This window comes from Suncus etruscus, chromosome 17 (genome assembly GCF_024139225.1).
Source record: "Suncus etruscus isolate mSunEtr1 chromosome 17, mSunEtr1.pri.cur, whole genome shotgun sequence".
NCBI lineage: Eukaryota > Metazoa > Chordata > Mammalia > Eulipotyphla > Soricidae > Suncus > Suncus etruscus.
This window is the reverse complement of record NC_064864.1, coordinates 74,867,267-74,885,885: the sequence shown is the minus strand read 5'-3', so window position 1 is coordinate 74,885,885 and position 18,619 is coordinate 74,867,267. Positions and strand designations below refer to the sequence as shown.

Below are 18,619 nucleotides of genomic sequence, written 5' to 3'. Positions count from 1 at the left end.
GGAGGGTGGGTCCCAGTAGGAGCCGCGCATGCCTGGGGCTGCTGCAGCCTCAGAAGAGCCCCGCTTGTCTGCTATCAGGGATGGAGCAGTCCGGTGCTTTTTGCTGAGAGTGATGCCGGCTGCCACTGCAGCTGCTGTCGCCTCTGCTGCCAGTGCTCAGGCAGCTGCTGCAGACACATCTGGGTGTTCAAAGCTAAGGTCATCTAAGCCAAAGTCTGAAGTTTCAAAAGTCAAATTCCAAGTCCGGTCTGAAGGTCATAATTCAGAAAATCAGTCCATTTAGATAAACTTTTTCTTCCTGGTCAGTTTTCAGTCAAGGCCCTCCATCAATCTCTGAGGAGGCTGAGGTCTTTGGAAAAGAATTTTTTGCAGCAAAGTCTCAGTTCTGGGCCTCGGATGGGGGTGATCTAAGTTTTCACTTTCCCTGTTTCACTGGCCCTTCTGTCCCCAGAAGGGGTCTCAGCCATATTTGAAAATGGCTCCACGTGGTGGCCCAAGGTATTGGGCTCACTTCAGCTGAAAAGAGCTAACATCACACACAGGAACAGAAATATCATCATGATCGCTGTCCTCTTGGGCCCAGGGTTCAAATCCACATTCAGGGCGCCAGTTGTAGAATATAAGATGGGCTTGGATGGTGGTGGATGGTGATGGAAGGTTAGAGGTCTTTCTCCTCCAGCCCAGGCCATGTGTATCCAACCCTCTTCAGTTGGCAGGTCTGCAGCTTCAGGATAGTTGCGGGTAGAAAACTCACAGGCAGTCAGGGTTCTGGAGACATCATCTTTATTCAGCCCTGTCCAACATGTGTGGCCTAGAATCTTAAACCTATTTAAGCATGCTATCCTCAGCTTGTCCTGAGTCTTAGCTTCTTTCAGCCCTCTCTCCTCCTGCTCCCAATATCCTCCTAAGTCTTCTCATCTCGCCTCTCCTGGCCTTCTGGCCAAACCTTTTGCTACCTACCAAAGACCCCTCCCAGAAATGGGCAGATCTTATTTGGAGGTAAGGTTACAGGAAAAATGTGGGTAGGGCAACACCCCTTCACCAGTGCAACATTCCCATCACCAGTATCCCAAATATCCCTCCTCCCCACCCCATACCCACCTGTACACTAGAGAGGCTTCCTACTTCCCTCATTCATTCACATAGTTATGATAGTTCTCAATGTAGTTATTTTTCTAACTGCACTCATCACTCTTTGTGGTGAGCTTTATGTAGTGAGCTGTAGTGAACTTCCAGCCCTCCTCTCTTTGGTCTCTGAAAATTATTGCAAGAATGTCTTTTTTTCTTAAAACCCACAGATGAATGAAACTATTCTATGTCTGTCTCTCTCCCTCTGACTTATTTCACTCAGCATAATAGATTCCATGTATAGGAAAATTTCATGACAGATACTCTTGCTGTGAAGCTGAGGTTCTCAGAACCTTCTGGAGAAGACTGTGGGCTCAGCCGTGCTTTCCACTTCTTGCAAGTCTGTGCAGCATATCAAGGATGAAAATGGATGTGGATTTGTTATCAGGGTAGGGTGTGGCCAGGGAAGTGGGCGTGGTCAAGGATGTGAGGTCGTGGACAGAGAAATGAAGCCATGGTTAGAGAAGAGGGTTTGGTCAAGGCCTGGTTGAAGGTTGAAGGCATGGTCAGAAAAGTGGGCTGGGTTAGGGCTTGAGAGCATGTCAGTCAGATGGGCATGGTCAGAAAAGGGGGTGAGGTTTGGGCCAATGAGGGTGTGTCAGAGTGGTGAGGTTGTGATCAAAGAAGTGAGACTATGGGGGAAGGGAAAATAAAAAGAAGGGAGACTATAATCAGAATGGTTGGGGCATGGTCAGTGTGGCGAGGGTGTGGTCAGAGAGATTAGAGTATGGTCTGAAAGTGGGTGTGATCAGAGAAGTGAGGGGTATGGTTGGCTAAACGAGGGTATGGCCAGAAAGTGGGTGTGTTCATGGCTGTGAGGGCATGTCAGGGGTGGGCGTGGCCAGTGTGCTGAGACTGTTATCAGGTCAGTGAGGGTGTGGTGAAGTTGGAGTCAGTGACTGGGAGGCCTGGGTGGGCACCACTGGTTATTTCGTAATAATGATGCTGGAGATCTCGGTGCCCCCACAAAGCACAGGCTCTGTAGAGCACGGGATCCGAGTCCTCGGCTCCAAACCCACACCTTCTCTCCGCTGCGCTTTCTCCCCTGAGGAGCCATGTGGGTGGGTCCTGTGGGGCGGAGGACAATTACTGAGTTATGGGAAAGTTCTCAGGTCTCAGATGTCAGATCAAGGAAGACATACTTTGCTTGGACAGGAGGGTCCAGCTCCCATGTCTGGAGGATAAAACTTCATTCCAGAATTGCGTTTACTTTTTAAATTCCAAACCTCACAAGCCCAAGAGCAGTTGTTTAGCACAACTTGTTTAACATTTGCACACACATTACACCTGTAAAATCCCCATATCAAGGCTGCCTATGCACCTGCTTTTTTCCAGTACACGCCCTTGACTAGCCTGATTTGAACTGACTGAACCCAATTAAGCCTGTTTCCAGCTTCTTCTCTTGGTTCTTAGGGGGTGGAATGGCACGATAAGTGCTTGATAAATAATAGAGATCAACTAAATCTGTGATAAGTTTTCACAGCCTGACACTTTCCCCACTTTTAACCCAGCGTCCCGCTTCTTCTTCTGACCTGGGAGCTTGCTGTGCTGTCTGAGGGCTGAAGGAGAGGCTTGGGCAGCCCCATGGAGCCCTCCAGCTCTGGGGCTCACCCTTACCCAAAGGGGAAATGTCTGGGCTGGGAGCAGCTTGAGTGTGCTAACTGCCTCGAGCTTTCCTGAGCATCAGAGGCAACTGCAGCAGCTAGTCATCCACCTCCAACACTCTCATCCTTCTCAGATGCGTTTTTGAGTTGGCAGCCTCTGTCACCGTGGGTGGCAACAGCACAGAGCTTTCTCTCCACGAGGGAGGACACCAGCAAGGTGCTCTCTCTCCACTCTGATCTGCTACCATCCCAACACTTGCTCCATCTGGCAAAAGGTGCCAAGCGGCTGGTGCAAGGGGCAAAGCCCTGGTGGGGTTTGGTTGTTTCACAGCTGAAGGGATGCAAACCCTGTCATCCATGCTGCGGTCCTGCAGTGCCCGGAGCAGCTGGGCTCTTCGCCTGCCATGTTCCTGGAACCTATAGCCATGGGCTGGACATTTCTGGAGCTTTGTGCAAAGAACCACACTGATGCCTCCACTGAAAGGCAGGGCTAGCATTTGCTGAGCAATGTGTGTGAGGCTGGGCTGAACAATCTGACATCAGCAGACACCACAGGCATTTGAGCAACAGATGCTGAGGGAGATGCTCTGTGTTCATGGGTCCAGGTTCCCAGGGCCACGCCCAGCCTCGCACACAGGCTCTGGCCCTGAGGAGGAGTCCTCAGACATCACGTTTGCTTTCCAGGCTGTCGTGACCGTTGGCCAGAGCCTGCGTTGTGGCCAGCTCAGAGCCTGTTCCGCAGTTGGTTTGAGAACATCCTTCATTCCAGGTTCCATCAGCCTGATGGGGTGTCTCTGCAGGGAATCTCAAGCCTTGTTTATGCAGACACGACGGAAAATTCTGGGTTCATGGCTCAGGATTTAGGGTTCAGGGGTTGAGACTTAGGGCTCATGACTTGGGGCTCAGGGCTTGGGGCTCAAGGTACAGAGTTCAGGGCTGGGGCTCTCATGTGTGGGGCTGACCCTGAGCCCTTTCACCTGAGTCCTGCACCCTTAATGTGCCCCAGGGTGGTGCCAGAAGGTCTGGTTGTGGTTGGACCTCAGGCCAGAAAGGATCCATATGTGGTTGGATTCCCGGTACCACGAGGGCTCTGAGCATAGCAGGATGCATGGAGAGGAGGGGCAGCTTCTCAGGCTATCTGACCCCAGCTGCAGGGAGACACTCAGAGCTGTCCCACATTCTCGAACCACAGCTCTCAAGATCCTGGGTTCTGCCTCAGTTTCCCTCTCTTCTCCTTAGACCTGACTGTCAGAATGAGGACCCATGTCCCGGAAGTACGACCATCTCCATATCAGATGGGGCTGTGAGGCTAGGGACCTGTGCGGACTGTTCCCCAATTGACCACTCTCTCTATTTTGTCCAGCTGTGTCCTGTGGGATCCCCGAGAGTCCTGGCAATGGTTCCTTCATGGGCAGCGAGTTCACGCTCAATAGCAAAATTATCTACACCTGCCACGAGGGCTTCTCACTCGAGCCAGGCATGCAGGCCACAGCCGTGTGCATGGAGGACGGGCAGTGGAGCACCAGGGGCCGCCCACCCACCTGCCACCGTAAGTCCACCCATGCCAGGGGTGGAACAAGGGAAGGTGTCCCCAAATGAAAGTGTGCATATATGTGTTTCCAGAACTGCAGATAAGCATGTGTGTCCAAAGTGTAGACATACACAGGAACTTGAGTATATTCCAGTAGATCACAAAATTGCTTCATATATATATATATATATATATATATATATATATATATATATATATATATATATATATATATATATATATATACTGCTTCTTATACACACACACATATACACACACAAAGGAATTCCCACTCTTAGGAAGTTGGAGAATATTCAATTAAATGACGATTCCATGGGTCAAGTCATTTCGCATTTTAGAAGCTTCTTTTTTTGTTTTGTTTTGTTTTGTTTTGTTTTGTTTTGGAATTGCAGTCACACCATCAGGGCTTACGCCTGCCTCTGTGCTCAGGAACCAACACCTACTGGTAGCCGGCAAGCCACTCTGTATTGCTCAGGTTTGAAGCAGGGTTGGCCACATGCAATGCCAGTCCTTTAGCTCTAAGCTGTGCTCTCTTTCCAGTCCCTGGAATGTTTTCTTAATATTGAGTACTGTTTATCCTCAAGCACAGGGAAACCATGTAATCTTAAAATAAGATAAAAATTTAATCTAAAAATCACCAAGCAGATTGCAAACATTCAAGCATAATATTTTTTCATTATTTAATATAAAATTTCACATAAAAAGAGAAATGATCATTCCACGAAAGTACCCTAATATTTAAAACATGAGCATCTATTTAATGTGTTTCGAGGAAGGTGTTTATTTCACTTGATTTAAATAACAAAATTGAAGTGAGTAATCATAAAACTTTACAAACACTTCGCTATTATTAAATTCTTAAACACGTATTTCCCCAGACGAATTTCTGTGAATGGCCCATGTGGGCAGAACACGGTTGGTCTGTTCCTTTAGCAAATGCAATAATTCGGGGATCAGCACTTACTCTCCAGAGATAAGGAATGTTTCAGCTTTGATAAATAGCAAATGCAAATAGTAAATAAAATGAGTCCAGCCCCTCTGCTTGCCTACCACACAGGTTGTATTAAATAACCTTTCACTCCCTGTGTTTCCTGCCAGGGTACCAGTCTCCTGGGCAAGAGTCTTTCCATTTTAATGTTTTCCTGGGCATCACTGGAGTAAGGCCTGATTACTGATTGCTGCTCTAACACCGCCCCCCCAGAATGTTCTGTGATGCTCCCAGCATGCACGTGAGGGCAATGGTTTGACCAAATGATACTCAGAGAGGCTCTGTGACTGCCTTATGGGGAGTGAGGCAAGGCCCAGGGTCTGAGCACTTGATCCCCAGTACTAGTTCCTGACCTGTGTACCTTTTACTCATGGGAGCCTCACTCCATTAACTGGCACCCTGTCAACTGCCTAGGGCTGCCCAGGAGGCCACACCACATAGGAATATAAAAACTGAAAGTTCAGCCTGGAGAGATAGCACAGCGGCGTTTGCCTTGCAAGCAGCCGATCCAGGACCAAAGATGGTTGGTTCGAATCCCGGTGTCCCATAGGGTCCCCCATGCCTGCCAGGAGCTATTTCTGAGCAGACAGCCAGGAGTAACCCCTGAGCACCGCCAGGTGTGACCCAAAAACTAAACAAACAAACAAACAAAAAACTGAAAGTTAATTTTCACAAAGTATTCACCTTTGCCAAAATCCTCCTCCCACCTAACAGCCATGTAGTGGAACTGAGGCCAGATGAGCCATCATTCAATCCTTATGACTATGAACAAGGGAGAGAGTGTCAGATGACCCCTGGGTAATTGAGAATGGCTAATGGCTCAGTCATGAGTGACTGCAATGTCTGAGAGGGGCTGCCATGTTTCTCATTGAATCGCCATGAGATAAACATAAAAAGTTGTTGGTAGTTGAGTTTTGGTCATACAATGTTCTCACACTGTCTCTTCACCAGGATTCTCTTCCTGCCACCAAGGTCCCCTCATCCTCACCAGCCTACCTCTTTCTGTCTGTCTCTTCCCCTCCCTTCCTTCCTCCTTTCTTCCCTTCTTCCCTTCCTCTCTTCTCTCTCCCTTCCTTCCTTCCTCCCTCTCTCTCCCTTCTTCCCTCCTTCCACCTCTCTCCCTCTCTCACCCACCCTCTCACCCTCTCTCCTTCCTCTCTCTTCCTCCTACTCTTTCTTCTTTTCCTCCTCCTCCTCTTCCTACTTTTCCTCCTCCTCTTCCTTCTTTTCCTCCTTTTTCTTCTTTTCTTCCTCCTTCTCTTTCTCCTCCTCCTCTTCCTCTCTCCTTCCCCTCCCACTCTATCTCTCCCCTTTTAGGCATTGTCGTTTGCTATGCTGATATTGAAGAGGTATCATGCATAGCACTTTTTCATGCTTCAGCATAGAGTTCCTGTCTAGACTGACCATTTTCATCTCTCCTTGTCACAGTGCTTCCTCTCTGCCCTCACTACCTTCCCTCCCATCATTTCTGTTTCTTTGGATATTATTCAAACTTCTTACACAGACAGACACTGGGGCCAGAGCTGCCAGAAGCTGGGGGCTGGCAGCCTTTGGTGGGAGAGTCCAGGCCTTCCCCGGGTAGGAGGTTGAGCCCCAGGTGAGGGCCCCACATCCACTGACCTGGGCTTTGCCTCTAGCCCCAGCCAACTCTGAGTGTCTCCGCTGCTGGTTCAGAAGTACAAAGTGTCTGCCAAGTGCAGCCCTGGGGGCTGTCGTGAGCAAGTACATCCACACAACGCTGGGCACTCTGGGTGCGATGCCTGGCTTCGCTCATAGAAACCATCATTCCTGCTGTCACTTGGAACCTGTGTGTCTAAATTGTCGTCTGCACCTTCCTGAAAACAGCACTGGACTGACTCAGGGCCAAGGCAGGAGAGTGGGAATATGGTGTGTGTCAGGGTTCAAGAGCTGTGTCTCTACACAAGGCACAGGACGGTTTCTTCTAGTCTCTGGGGCAGGTGCCCACCCAGATCACTTTTCTGTGCATTCTCCCTCACACTGACACCCTGGGGTGCACCCTAGTCTATGTGAAGCTTTGATCCTGGTTTGGCCAAGTGCAAGACAGATGCCCTCCCCAGCATTGTCTCTCCAGCACTAGATCCTGCCATTTTCATCTGGTTAAAAAAAATCTCTGGCACAGAAATTCATGATTTATTTATTATCATGAGCAAAAAACACTTCTCCATTCCAAGAGAGAAAAGCAAACCAAAATATTTTGACTCTGGAACTTCTGCATAAATGTTTAACATTTTTAAACTGTTTGAAGAGGGTTCACAAATATTTCTTCCACAGTCTTTTGTACAAAGGACCTCAGCAATTGTCCCACCTCATTTTTATTCTTGCACATTCTTGCATAAAAGCCACCAAAACACACCCATGTGGATATGATGTCACTGGTGTGACTTCATGTGTGGACACAAGGAGGGAAAGGACCAGGGACACCTGTGATGCCTCTGAGGACCCTTCCCATCCTGGAGGCTGCCCATTGCCCAATTCCGTCTGAGTCATCCTCCCATCCCCTGTTCATTGCCCTGACCAAGGCTAGCTCCAGTGAACCAAAACTCTGTGTATTTGTGCACCAGGCCTCATGGGACCATGTGGCGGGTGGTGCCTGGCTCTTGCACATACATCGAGTGGGCTTCCTGGAGGAGGCTGATGTGGCTCTGTCTCTCACAGCTGTCACCTGTCCTGGGGTGGAGACCCAGCTGTCAGAGCATGTCACCTGGAGATTGCTGGCGGGTACCCTCAATGAGTTCGGGGCCCAGGTGCTGCTCAGCTGCAGTCCGGGCTATGCACTGGAGGGCCGCCGGCTGCTGCAGTGCCAGGCCAATGGGACATGGAGCACTGGAGAAGAGCAGCCGCGGTGTCGAGGTGAGCCTCAGGGAGGCCTGGCATGGTCACCTGCAGGATGGGACAGCCACCTTCCTTTACTCCCAGCTGCGGGATGTGAGCATGTTGGGTCCAGCTCCCAAAGGTGCCCTTGGGGGCATCATTGCCTGTCCTTGGGGGACCTGGGCTCATCCCTGCCCACCACCCACAACTATTACGAGCGGGACTATCATTCCCACAGAGCAAGATGAGCGGCGGAGATTTGAGGGCTGTGACAAATCTGAACACATGGGATAATCAGGTGATGCCTGGATCTCAGTGAGTTCAGGACCCAGGTGCTGCTCAGCTGCAGTCCTGGACACAGATGCTCATTCACATGGGGCAGCAGAGGTGTGCAGGGAGCCAGTCATGTCCACTCTCTGCCCCCGGTGCCCCTCCATTCCCATCTCAGAGAGTCCAGGTGATGGGGACATGAGGTGGATTGGGCGGGCTGTGGCCTGATCTCCCATCACAGTTCTAGAACATCTTCTGGGACCCAGAGCCAAATCTCCCCAGGCTGGTTCTCTGGGAGTCTGACCCACAGGCTGATTTCATGTATGGGCACTCGGAGCACTCGGTGATGGGCAAGGGGGCCCAGCCAGGATGCTTTGGCTTCTGCTAGCAGAGGCAGCTCCGAGAGAGCACACGAGCCCAGGGCTGGCATATCATGCAGGTCCATGTGCAGCCAGCAGCGTGGCTCCTGCGTGCTGCAAACTGCAACTAGCCCTGGCCCCACTGCTGATCGGGGCAGGTCCATGGCCTCTGGGGAGTTGAGGTTCCTGTCAGGAGTCCCACAGGTAACTGTGGGCAGGTGAGGTGCAGCAGGGGACCTACCCTCCTGGTTGGTTAGTCCTGTGTGAGAGGAACAGAATGAGTTTGAATATGAATGTGAGTGTGTGAATGTGTGTGTCTGTGCTAGTCTGTGTGACTGTATGTGTTAGTGCGTGTGTTAGTCTGAGTGTGTGTGGGGGTAGAGTGCGTGTGAGTATATGGTTGTGAATGACTGTTTACATGTTTCCCTGTGTAAACATGTGTGAATGAGCTTGGGAGTGTATAAAGTATGGATGCGCATAAGAATGCAAGTGATTGTGTGGATGTGTATGCGTGAACACATTGGACAAGTGTGTGAGTTTGTGAGTGTATGAGTTGTGAATATTAGTATACATATATGTGAGTATGCAAATGTGAGGGTGTGAGTGTGAGTATGCAGGTGTGTGTGTCAGTGTTATCCAGCCCCTGTGGCTGTGTTTCCTTCCAACAATGGAGGCTGGAGAAAGTGCTGGAATGCCCTTGGTGAAGACTCAAGAGGGTATAGGGCAGGGCAGGTGGGCAAAGGGACTGGGTGCCCTGGTTCTGTTCCAGACGGCAAGGAGGCAGGGGACCGTGGCCCAGATGTGGGTTCTGAGTGGAGCTGCCAGCTGCCACCAGCCCTGCCCAGGCTCTGCAGCCCAGACGACACCTTCTCTTTCCTTCTAGTCATCTCCTGTGGCCGCCTGTCCTCCCCGCCGAATGGGAACAAGATCGGGACGCTGACGGTGTTCGGGGCCACAGCCATCTTCACCTGCAACACAGGGTACACGCTGGTGGGCTCCCACGTACGTCAGTGCCTGGCCAACGGGCTGTGGGGTGGCTTCGAGACCCGCTGCCTGGGTGAGTGACTGGTCAGGTCCAGGGAAGCCTGGCACTGTTCTACCCAGGACACCCACAACTGATGCTCAGTTCTTTAGAGGGATTTGGGCCTGAGGGGATGTATTGTATCTATGAAATCTGTGGGGGAGGGGAAGGGCATGCTTTACCATTTCTGACAGGGACTTGGACTGGTGGGAGTGAGGCTGGGAAAAAGCCCCACTGAGCACATCCCAGTATAGTCCAGGTCCTGATGTCTGAACAGTGAGCAGGGCAGCTGTCAGGACAACAAGCCTTGCTCCGAATGACTGATTGAATGCAGAAACAATCACAGGGGTGTGAAATTTGACTCAAGAGCAAAAAAAAGATAAGATACTTACCAATGACTGGGGTCTCGTAACTGAGTAAGTGAGTGATAGAGTGACTGAGTGACAGAGTCAATGAATGAATGACATAATAAGTGTCTAAATGACTGACTTACTAAGTGAATGACTAAGTAAGTGACAGTAAATGAATGACTAAATGAATGAATGAGTTACTTACAGTGAGAGTGACTTACTGACTGACTTAGTAACTTAGTGACTGGCTGGCTGACTAAGTGAATGACTAAATGACTGGCTGACTGACAGTGAGTGAGTTACTGAGTGATTGATTGATGGTGGGTAGCTGACAGTGAGTGACTATCAGAGTGACTGAGTTACTGACAGTGAATGAGTAGTGACTGAGTGAGTGAGTGACTGATGATGGACTGCATGACTAACTAACTGACAGAGTAAGTGAATGACTGAGTGAGTGAGTGACTGAGTGAGTGAGTGACTGACTGACTGACTGACTGACTGACTGACTAAATGAATGACTGAGCAAGTGCCAGTGGAGTGCTGGGCTCGGCCCCTGTCCCAGAGCTGTGCTCTCTTTGGGATGTTTCTTGCCTACTCAAAAAGTGAGTGAGTGAGTGAGTGAGTGAGCGAGCGAGCGAGCCCTGGCCTGAGTTCTCCGGAGAACATGCAATAACACTGAGTGGGGAAGCCCAGCCCGCAACCTACAGAGGCTGGTCTTGTCTTGTGGACAAGCAAAAGTTTCAGCGAGGGAAACTGCTTAGAGACAGTGACCCCACATAAGTGGCAGGTGCCACCCAACATTACATGGCTGTCTGAGAACTGCTGATGGCTCACCGTCACAGTGAGTGTGCAGTGTGGGACCCTGTGAACTACAACAGGCCGGACACTCAGCCCAGAGAACAGGGACCTCACATCCCTTCCACAGGAACCTCTGTGCGCAGACAAGTTTTCTCCTCACATCCAAGACCATGTACTGCCGTTCTCTCCCAGGGAAGGGGGAGCCCACACAGAGCCAGCAAAAAGCAGTGAGCTGCTTGTTTGTGATTCGATCTTCTGTGTAGGGACACACTGGCTTCCTCTCGCCTTCGGTCCCTCAGACTTCCCAGTAAAGACGATGCCTTCCCCCAAATGCCCGCTGTATTGCCTCTTTAGCCTGTGGTGAAGATGGCAGGGACAGACTGACTGTCAGTCTATAGGGACAATTCCCAGAGGAACAACCTCTTCTGTCATTCCCTGGTCTTGCTGTGATCGGAGATACGTGCTCAGGGTCACACTTGTCTGTGCACAGCCCGGAGGAGGTGGAATGTGTCTATTATACAGAGCGCCTTGCAGACTTTCTCCAGACAGCACCATCCAAAGGAATATTCAGACACCTTTCTTCCTCTGGTTTTTAGAGAACTGAAAGCCTGCATTCTGACAATGACTGTGTTTTGTGGCAGCATCACACAGAATTGAATTAGGCATCTGGTGATGATGTGGTTTCTGCCACATGGACAGAGTCTCCACACCCTGGCACAGTGTGAACAGGACAGCAGTCAGGGAGGAGGGAGACAGCAGGAGAGGATTCATATCTGGGTAGCAAGAGCCTCCCATGCAGTCTAGACAAGAAAAGGTTAGAAAGGCAGGGGAGACAGCACAAGAGGGTCCACACCTGGGCAGCTGTGAGCCTCCCCAGCACAGTGTAGAGAGGCAGCAGTCCGGGGAGGTTGGGAGTGGCCCCACTCACAAAGACAGGTCAGCACCCAGTGTGTGAAGGGTGAGAGGATGTGGGTGTGTCTCTTTACAAAATGAATGACTTAAGACTGAGAAATACCATTCCTGCTCATCTGTGGTTGTGTGATATGAATAAATGCATGATTGTGTGTGCCTGTGAGGATGTACTGTTGTGTGGGAAGCAGCAGCATGTGAGCATGTGTGTATGTGTGTACATATGGTTCATCTATGAGAATTTGCATATACATTTGTGTCTATTGAGTATATGGTTGTTCATGTATGTATTTGGTTGTGATTGTATTATGTATTGTGTGTATATGGTTGTGTGTTCACCTGAGAATTTGTATATATGTCTATGCATATGATTGTTTACATGTATGTTATTATTGTGGTTATGTGTGTGTTTGTTGCATTGTGTGCTACAGCCACACAAGAAGGAAGTTCCTCTGAACAGTAAATCCCTGATACTTCAGGTGTGTGGGGCCCCGGGGGCCACACATGTGCTGTCTCCAAGCGGGGCCCTGCTCAATGGAGTAGGTGGCGGTGTGGATGGCTGAGACGTCCCTGCTCTTCCTGCAGCTGGGCACTGTGGCTCTCCAGACCCCATTGTGAATGGGCACATCAGCGGGGATGGCTCCAGCTACCGGGACACGGTGGTCTACCAGTGCAACCCTGGCTTTCGCCTGGTCGGCACATCAGTCAGGATCTGTCTACAAGATCACAAGTGGTCCGGACTGACGCCTGTGTGTGTCCGTGAGTACTGCTAGCTGCTAACATCAGGCCCTGTGTGACCCTATGCACCATTCCTGGTGCCGGCCTAAGTTCCATCTGTCTCCTGGTTCTATGGCCTGTGTGTGTGCTCATTTCCCCGAATCCCATCTGGGTTGTGGTTCCATGTCCTTTGTGTCCCTGGTACCCATCTGGTCGCTGGTTCTGAGCCCATTTCCTCTCCCCAAGGCTTCTCTGGCACTAGTTCCCCCATAGGCTTGACCTGGAGAACTTGAACCCCACTTCCCAAAGTCGAGGCCCTGACTCTGACCTCTCCTCAGCCCCCACATCCTGGACTCAAAAGACTCCAAGACTCGACTCCTCCAAACATCATTCAGTTGTCTGGGAGCTGCTGCTCAAAGAGCACTTTCCAACCCTCTCGTGAGAGGCAGATGGAAGCTGGGGCTCTGAAGCTAGAACTGAGGCTGGAGGAGTCCCCCAATAGCCAGGCCCTTGATCACTGCCACTATCATGTCCTGCCCAGTGCCTGAGAAGGAAAATGTTCTCTATGGTTCTCCTCCAGCCTTGTAACTACAAAGACCAGAAGTTTGGGAAGTGGTGGGACTTTCCACCAAATTTCCTTTCCAGCCATTGGGGCTTGCCCTGAGGTGAGCTGTTTTACACACACAGAGGTGGGATCATTTACACACATACACACAGACAGGATCATATACACACAGAGATGGAATTATTTACACATACAAAGTGGGGTGAATTACACAGACGGAATCATTTACACACACAAGGGAGATCATTTACACATATAGACAGGACTATTTAACACAGAGATAGAATCATTCACACAAACTGATAATTGATGCACAGATGGGATCATTTACAGCAAAATGGAATCATTTACACACATAAGCAGGATCATTTACACACACAGGATAATTTATACACACAGAGACGGGATCATTTACATACAGAGACTACAGACAGAATCCTACTTTCTGAAAGAAGATGCCCAGATTAGTGAGGGTGGTCCCAGGGTCCATCCACATCCCAGTATGATGAGAAAATTGTTCCTGTGGTACTGGCTCCTGCCAGATGAATCCCGAGCCAGTGCTCCCAAATTCTCTGCCCCACACTGACATGGCATTTGTGTCGCAGCCCTGATCTCCCTGGCACCCTTGTCCTGTGACCCTGTGCCCTGTTGTCTCCGACACCCTGGTCCTGTGACCCTATGCCTTGCTGTTCCTAACACCCTCATCCTGTCTCCCTCAGCCATCTCCTGTGGCCACCCCGGGAACCCTGCCCGTGGCTTCACCAATGGCTCTGAGTTCAACCTGAATGACGTGGTGAACTTCACCTGCATGGCAGGCTACATGCTATGGGGCGTTGCCCGGGCACAATGCCGCAGCAGCGGTCAGTGGAGCAGCCCACTACCCACCTGCAGAGGTAGGAGAAGCTTCTGGAAGGAGGAAGGCACGGCCACAGAGAGCCTGTCTTCCCAGGGCTATGTGACCTATGTGTCATCACATCACCATTCACCCTGCTAACACCTTTTTGTCCTTCGGTTCATTCATTCATTCATTCCCTGCTTTGTTTATCCAAGAGCTCATTTATCCATTTTCATTCATATTGTGATGTATTTGTTATATTTGCATCGATTTCTGGAACTTGGTTTCTCTTTTTCACTATACTTGTATGGTTTTCTCCAATTGGTTCAAAGCACTTATTGGTAGGGTTTCAAGGTGCAGCATGCTCCTGTGCATCTGTGACATCCTCCCCACCCCGGCTGAGCCCTGATATACCATTAGGATTTATGGGCTTTTGTGTTTTCTGATCTGGCAAAAATGCCAAGGAGATTCCACCAGGAATCTGGGGAGTTCAGTGGAATACTGGAAAGTAGCTTCATTCAACATGCCCGACAGTCATGGTAGGCAGAAGCCTCAGAGGTGATCAAAGAGAAGAAAATGGGGAACTCCTCCACGGAGAAGCCAGAGTTGTGAGGTGCAATCAGAGTCACTCCACCAGGACTCTGGGGAACACCTCCGAGCCTGCTACTGTGATGTGTGTCCCTTTGTTCCTGCAACAACTTTCCCTGTACCCTGTTGGCTCACACCTTCCTTCCAAAGTGGGCAGACAGGATGACACAGTTGGTCCTTGCACAGCCTCTGGGAACCTGCCCTCTCAGAGCAGGAGCCTGCAGCAGGGCCTATCCTTCTGCCCACAATCAATGTCTGCACTGGGCAGCTTCTGGCTTGAGGACAGGTGTGTGTGGCACAGGAGCCCCAGTATCCCAAGGGCCTGAGCTAGGGCAGCCCTGTTTGCACCAGCAACCGAACAGGGGATAATCCTGGAGGCAGGAGCTGGCTGGGACCTACCGCTCTGCCAAGTCTTCCTGCCTCTGTGTTCATGTGCATTTGACCTCTCCAATATCTGCCCTGTATCCAGCTCTGTGTCACTGGTGACAAATCTGGGGCTATTAGAGGAACAGCAGGGCCCTTTGCAGCACCAAAGGGCCTTTGTCGGCCCCACTTGGCCAGTGCTGCTTCCTCCCAGCACCGAGATGAATGAAAGATGCAGCTGGGCTGGGCCAGCCTACGGGGCTGCAAGAGCCTGTGGGCCTCTGTGTGAACCAGAAATAGCCAGAGAGGCCACAGCTGCGGCATTCAGGGACAGGGCAGCAGCCAGGACAAGGGCAGAGAGGAGGCTCACTTGGGTCCCGCACCTGCTGGGCTCAGCACGCTCCTTCCTCACATGGCCATGTCAGGCATAGCTGTGGTGCCCAGTACCTTCTGGGCCTGGTGCCAGGGCAACCTCCAGACTCTGTGGAAAAGAGGAAGAATTGTCCCTTTTATCTGCATCAGATGTAGAGCTGTGTGTGGGGTTTGCGGGGTCTGTGGCCCAATGCTCGGGCTTTGTCCTGGAGTCCCAACCTGTGCAGCACTGACTTCTCTGCAAGACTCATGTCTCAACCAAGTCCCCTACAGTTCCTGCCATCCCTACATGGTCAGGACACACAAGCTTCGCAAGAAGATGCATTTTAGATGTGAATCTGCAGCCACTGCGGGTTTGCAAGTACCAGGAAGGGAATTAATCAACTTCCAGGACTCAGATGTTTTAGTGGAGGGGGGGGGCTTTTGGGTTCTTCTCAGAAGCACAGAGGCCCAGAGGCCCAAAGCAGTGAGCAAGTTCCTAGGGGCACAGTTGAGGAGTCAGGGAGTCATTGTCCCCAATGGGCCCTCACTCTCATGGTGAAATGGTTCCAACTCACTCATGCCTTCTCTCTCCTCATCCTGCACACCTGGCCAGGACAGCCCAGCATGCATCTCCCCTCCTGAGCTGCTTCCCTGCCCTGCTACCCCAGCCCCTCTCCTCTCCTTCAGGGGTATGTTATGTTCCTAGGGCTGGATCGTGCCAACAGCATCAAGGCCCCTGATCTCATCTCTCATCACGCTTCTCTTGTGAGGCTCTCTGAGTTCCTCTCTCTGAGGTAACTCAACATTCTGGCTGCTCTGAGACCCTGTGGTGACATGGGACAAATAGAGCCTCCCTGTCCTGGTTTTCATGGGCTTCACTTAGAGCTTCAGCTCTGCCTGTTTCAAAAAAAAAAAAGCACCTGATTTCTGTTCCTGATGCACTGGGGAGCTGGTTGGCTCACTTCTATCTCCACTCACTGTCTCTCTTTCTGTTTCTGTCTCTATCTCTCTGTTTCTCTCTCTGTCTCTCCAGTCGTGAACTGCTCGGACCCAGGCCATGTGGAAAACGCCATTCGCCATGGACCACAGAGCGTCCCTGAGAGCTTTGAATACGGCACAAGCATCATGTACCACTGCAAGAGGGGTTTCTACATGCTGGGGTCTGCAGCCCTCACCTGCACAGCCAGCGGCCACTGGGACCGCTCCCGCCCCAAGTGCCAGAGTAAGTGGGGCCCCTGAGTTCCCTGCACCCATTGCCAGCACAAGGTCTTCTTCAGAAGCTTCACAGCACTCCTGATGTCCATGGTCAACATCCGCCTACTAGATTTGAACCTGTGCCCATGGTTCATAGATGCTGTTGCCTTTTCTCCCAGTCCCTTCCTTGGCTTTTCCCCAGGCCTCCGCAGTTGGGGACCAGTAGACACTAATATATAGATATAGGTATAGATGATATAGATATATACATATCTATATATGTCTATATATATCTATAGATCTATATATATCTAGATATAGATATATACATATGTATTCTTAAATCACGTGAGATACACAGTTATAAAGTTGTCTTACAATGCCCAACACCCTTCACCATGGCACATTTTCCAACACCAATGTACCAAGTTTCCCTCCCACTCTTCCACCTACCTGCCTCTGGGGCAAACTTTTTCTTATCTCTCTTTCTCGCTCACTCTCTCTCTCTAATGCTCTCTCTTCCTGTCTCATTTTTCATTTTTAGACACTTTGGTTTGCATTATTCTTTTTTGGGGGGGGCACACCCATTTGATGCTCAGGGGTTACTCCTGGCTAAGCGCTCAGAAATTGCCCCTGGCTTGGGAGGACCATATGGGATGCCGGGGGATCGAATTGTGGTCGCAATATTTTTTTGGCTAGCGCTTGCAAAGCAGACACCTTTCCTCTAGCGCCACCTCACCGGCCCCGGTTTGCATTATTCTTTATTTAATCTTAGCCAAAAGGCAGAGAAGCGGTGATTTGTACTATTCTTAATGAAGGGGTACAGTGCATATCACTTAATCTCCTTTCTCTCTCTCACTCTCTCTCTTTTAAGCTCTGTGTTTTCAATATTGCTACTGCAGGGGTATCCTGCCTCTCATTTTCCCTCCAAGTTCTTACTCTGTGATCATTGCCAACCATCACTGTCACAGTGCTCCCTTCTCTACCCTCACTACACAGTCTTTGTAGCTCTCTGTGACAAGCTTTTACCATGGACTGGTCTTCCTGGCCCTCCTCTCTATTGTCCCTGGCATTAATACCATATTATCATTTTTATAGCCTAAAAATGAGTGACTATCATTTATGTCTATCCCTCTCCCTCGGACTCATTTAACTCAGCATGATACTCTCCATGTCCATCCATGTATAAGCAAATTCCGTTACTTCATTTTTCCTAACTCTGAATAGTATTCCCTTGTGTAGATGTACCAGTTTCTTTACCAACCCATCTTGGAGCCCAAGAACTCTGGTTGATTTTTATTTTGTTTTATCTTTCCATCCTTGTGTAATTTTGTATCTGACAAACAGGGGCTTGTGTTATTATGAGTTATTGTGATACTTTCCAGGGGGCCAGACCCCAGCCCAGAACTCAGCCCAGGCACACATGGGTTGTGTGAGTCAGGGGCTCTATGCTCCACCCCTTGTTTCCTGAATGACGTTGGCCAAGTCTTTGGGCCACCCCCGGGTGCCAATTCTGTTGTCATTGTCAGCAATAACAAGTAAAATCAGGCAGGTGAGGTGTTCCAGGGGCACAGTGGCATGTTGAGGCCCCATGGCTCTTGGGGCACCTCATAGACTTGTCTTGGTTCCCCCCTTGGACATTGTTGGAATGTGGTTAGAATTTGGTCTCCAGTCATGGGTGGTCCTGAAACTAGGGAGGATACTACACCATGGTGCAGCTTCAAAGCCCAAAAGACCTCAGCCACTGAATTGTCCACACGGGACAAAAGGTGCATTGGGTCAGCTCTACACTGTGCTGAATGGCTCAGCCAGGAGTGTCTCCCTTCTGGATTCCAGAATCCCTCTCCTTAAAGCCTGCTGTATGAACATATGATGGGTCTGATGTGGCAGGATTTAAGGAGCTAGATAGAAATGTGAGTAAGTGATGGAACAGCCTAGGAAAAGATGGAAGGAATTGGTCTCCAGCACCCCCATGGTCACCACTGTTGCTCTATTTACAGTTTATTACACTTTGTAGGTATGAGTAGGAACACTTTTGTTGGGGCACGCACAGAGGAAGCAGCACATCCAATTGCTTTTCCCAAAGCTTCCCCTCGCATCAGAGTAAAGAACAATGGGGAAAGCCCCATAAATCTAATTGAAGCTCCAAACTGCTTATTTGGGCTATAACTCAGTGTAGATGAAAAAGACTG

General features: G+C 50.1%; 1 protein-coding gene across 1 annotated transcript in view; it reads left to right on the top strand.

The window, feature by feature from the left end:
- The window catches only part of CSMD1 (CUB and Sushi multiple domains 1), a 942,957-nt gene that overhangs the window by 908,072 nt on the left and 16,266 nt on the right, over nucleotides 1-18,619 (top strand). Inside the window, exons 50-55 of the mRNA XM_049790475.1 lie at nucleotides 4,096-4,281; nucleotides 7,949-8,143; nucleotides 9,617-9,790; nucleotides 12,397-12,570; nucleotides 13,813-13,986; nucleotides 16,267-16,455. Coding sequence (XP_049646432.1) covers nucleotides 4,096-4,281; nucleotides 7,949-8,143; nucleotides 9,617-9,790; nucleotides 12,397-12,570; nucleotides 13,813-13,986; nucleotides 16,267-16,455 — 1,092 coding nt within the window. The remainder of the gene's footprint in view (nucleotides 1-4,095; nucleotides 4,282-7,948; nucleotides 8,144-9,616; nucleotides 9,791-12,396; nucleotides 12,571-13,812; nucleotides 13,987-16,266; nucleotides 16,456-18,619) is intronic.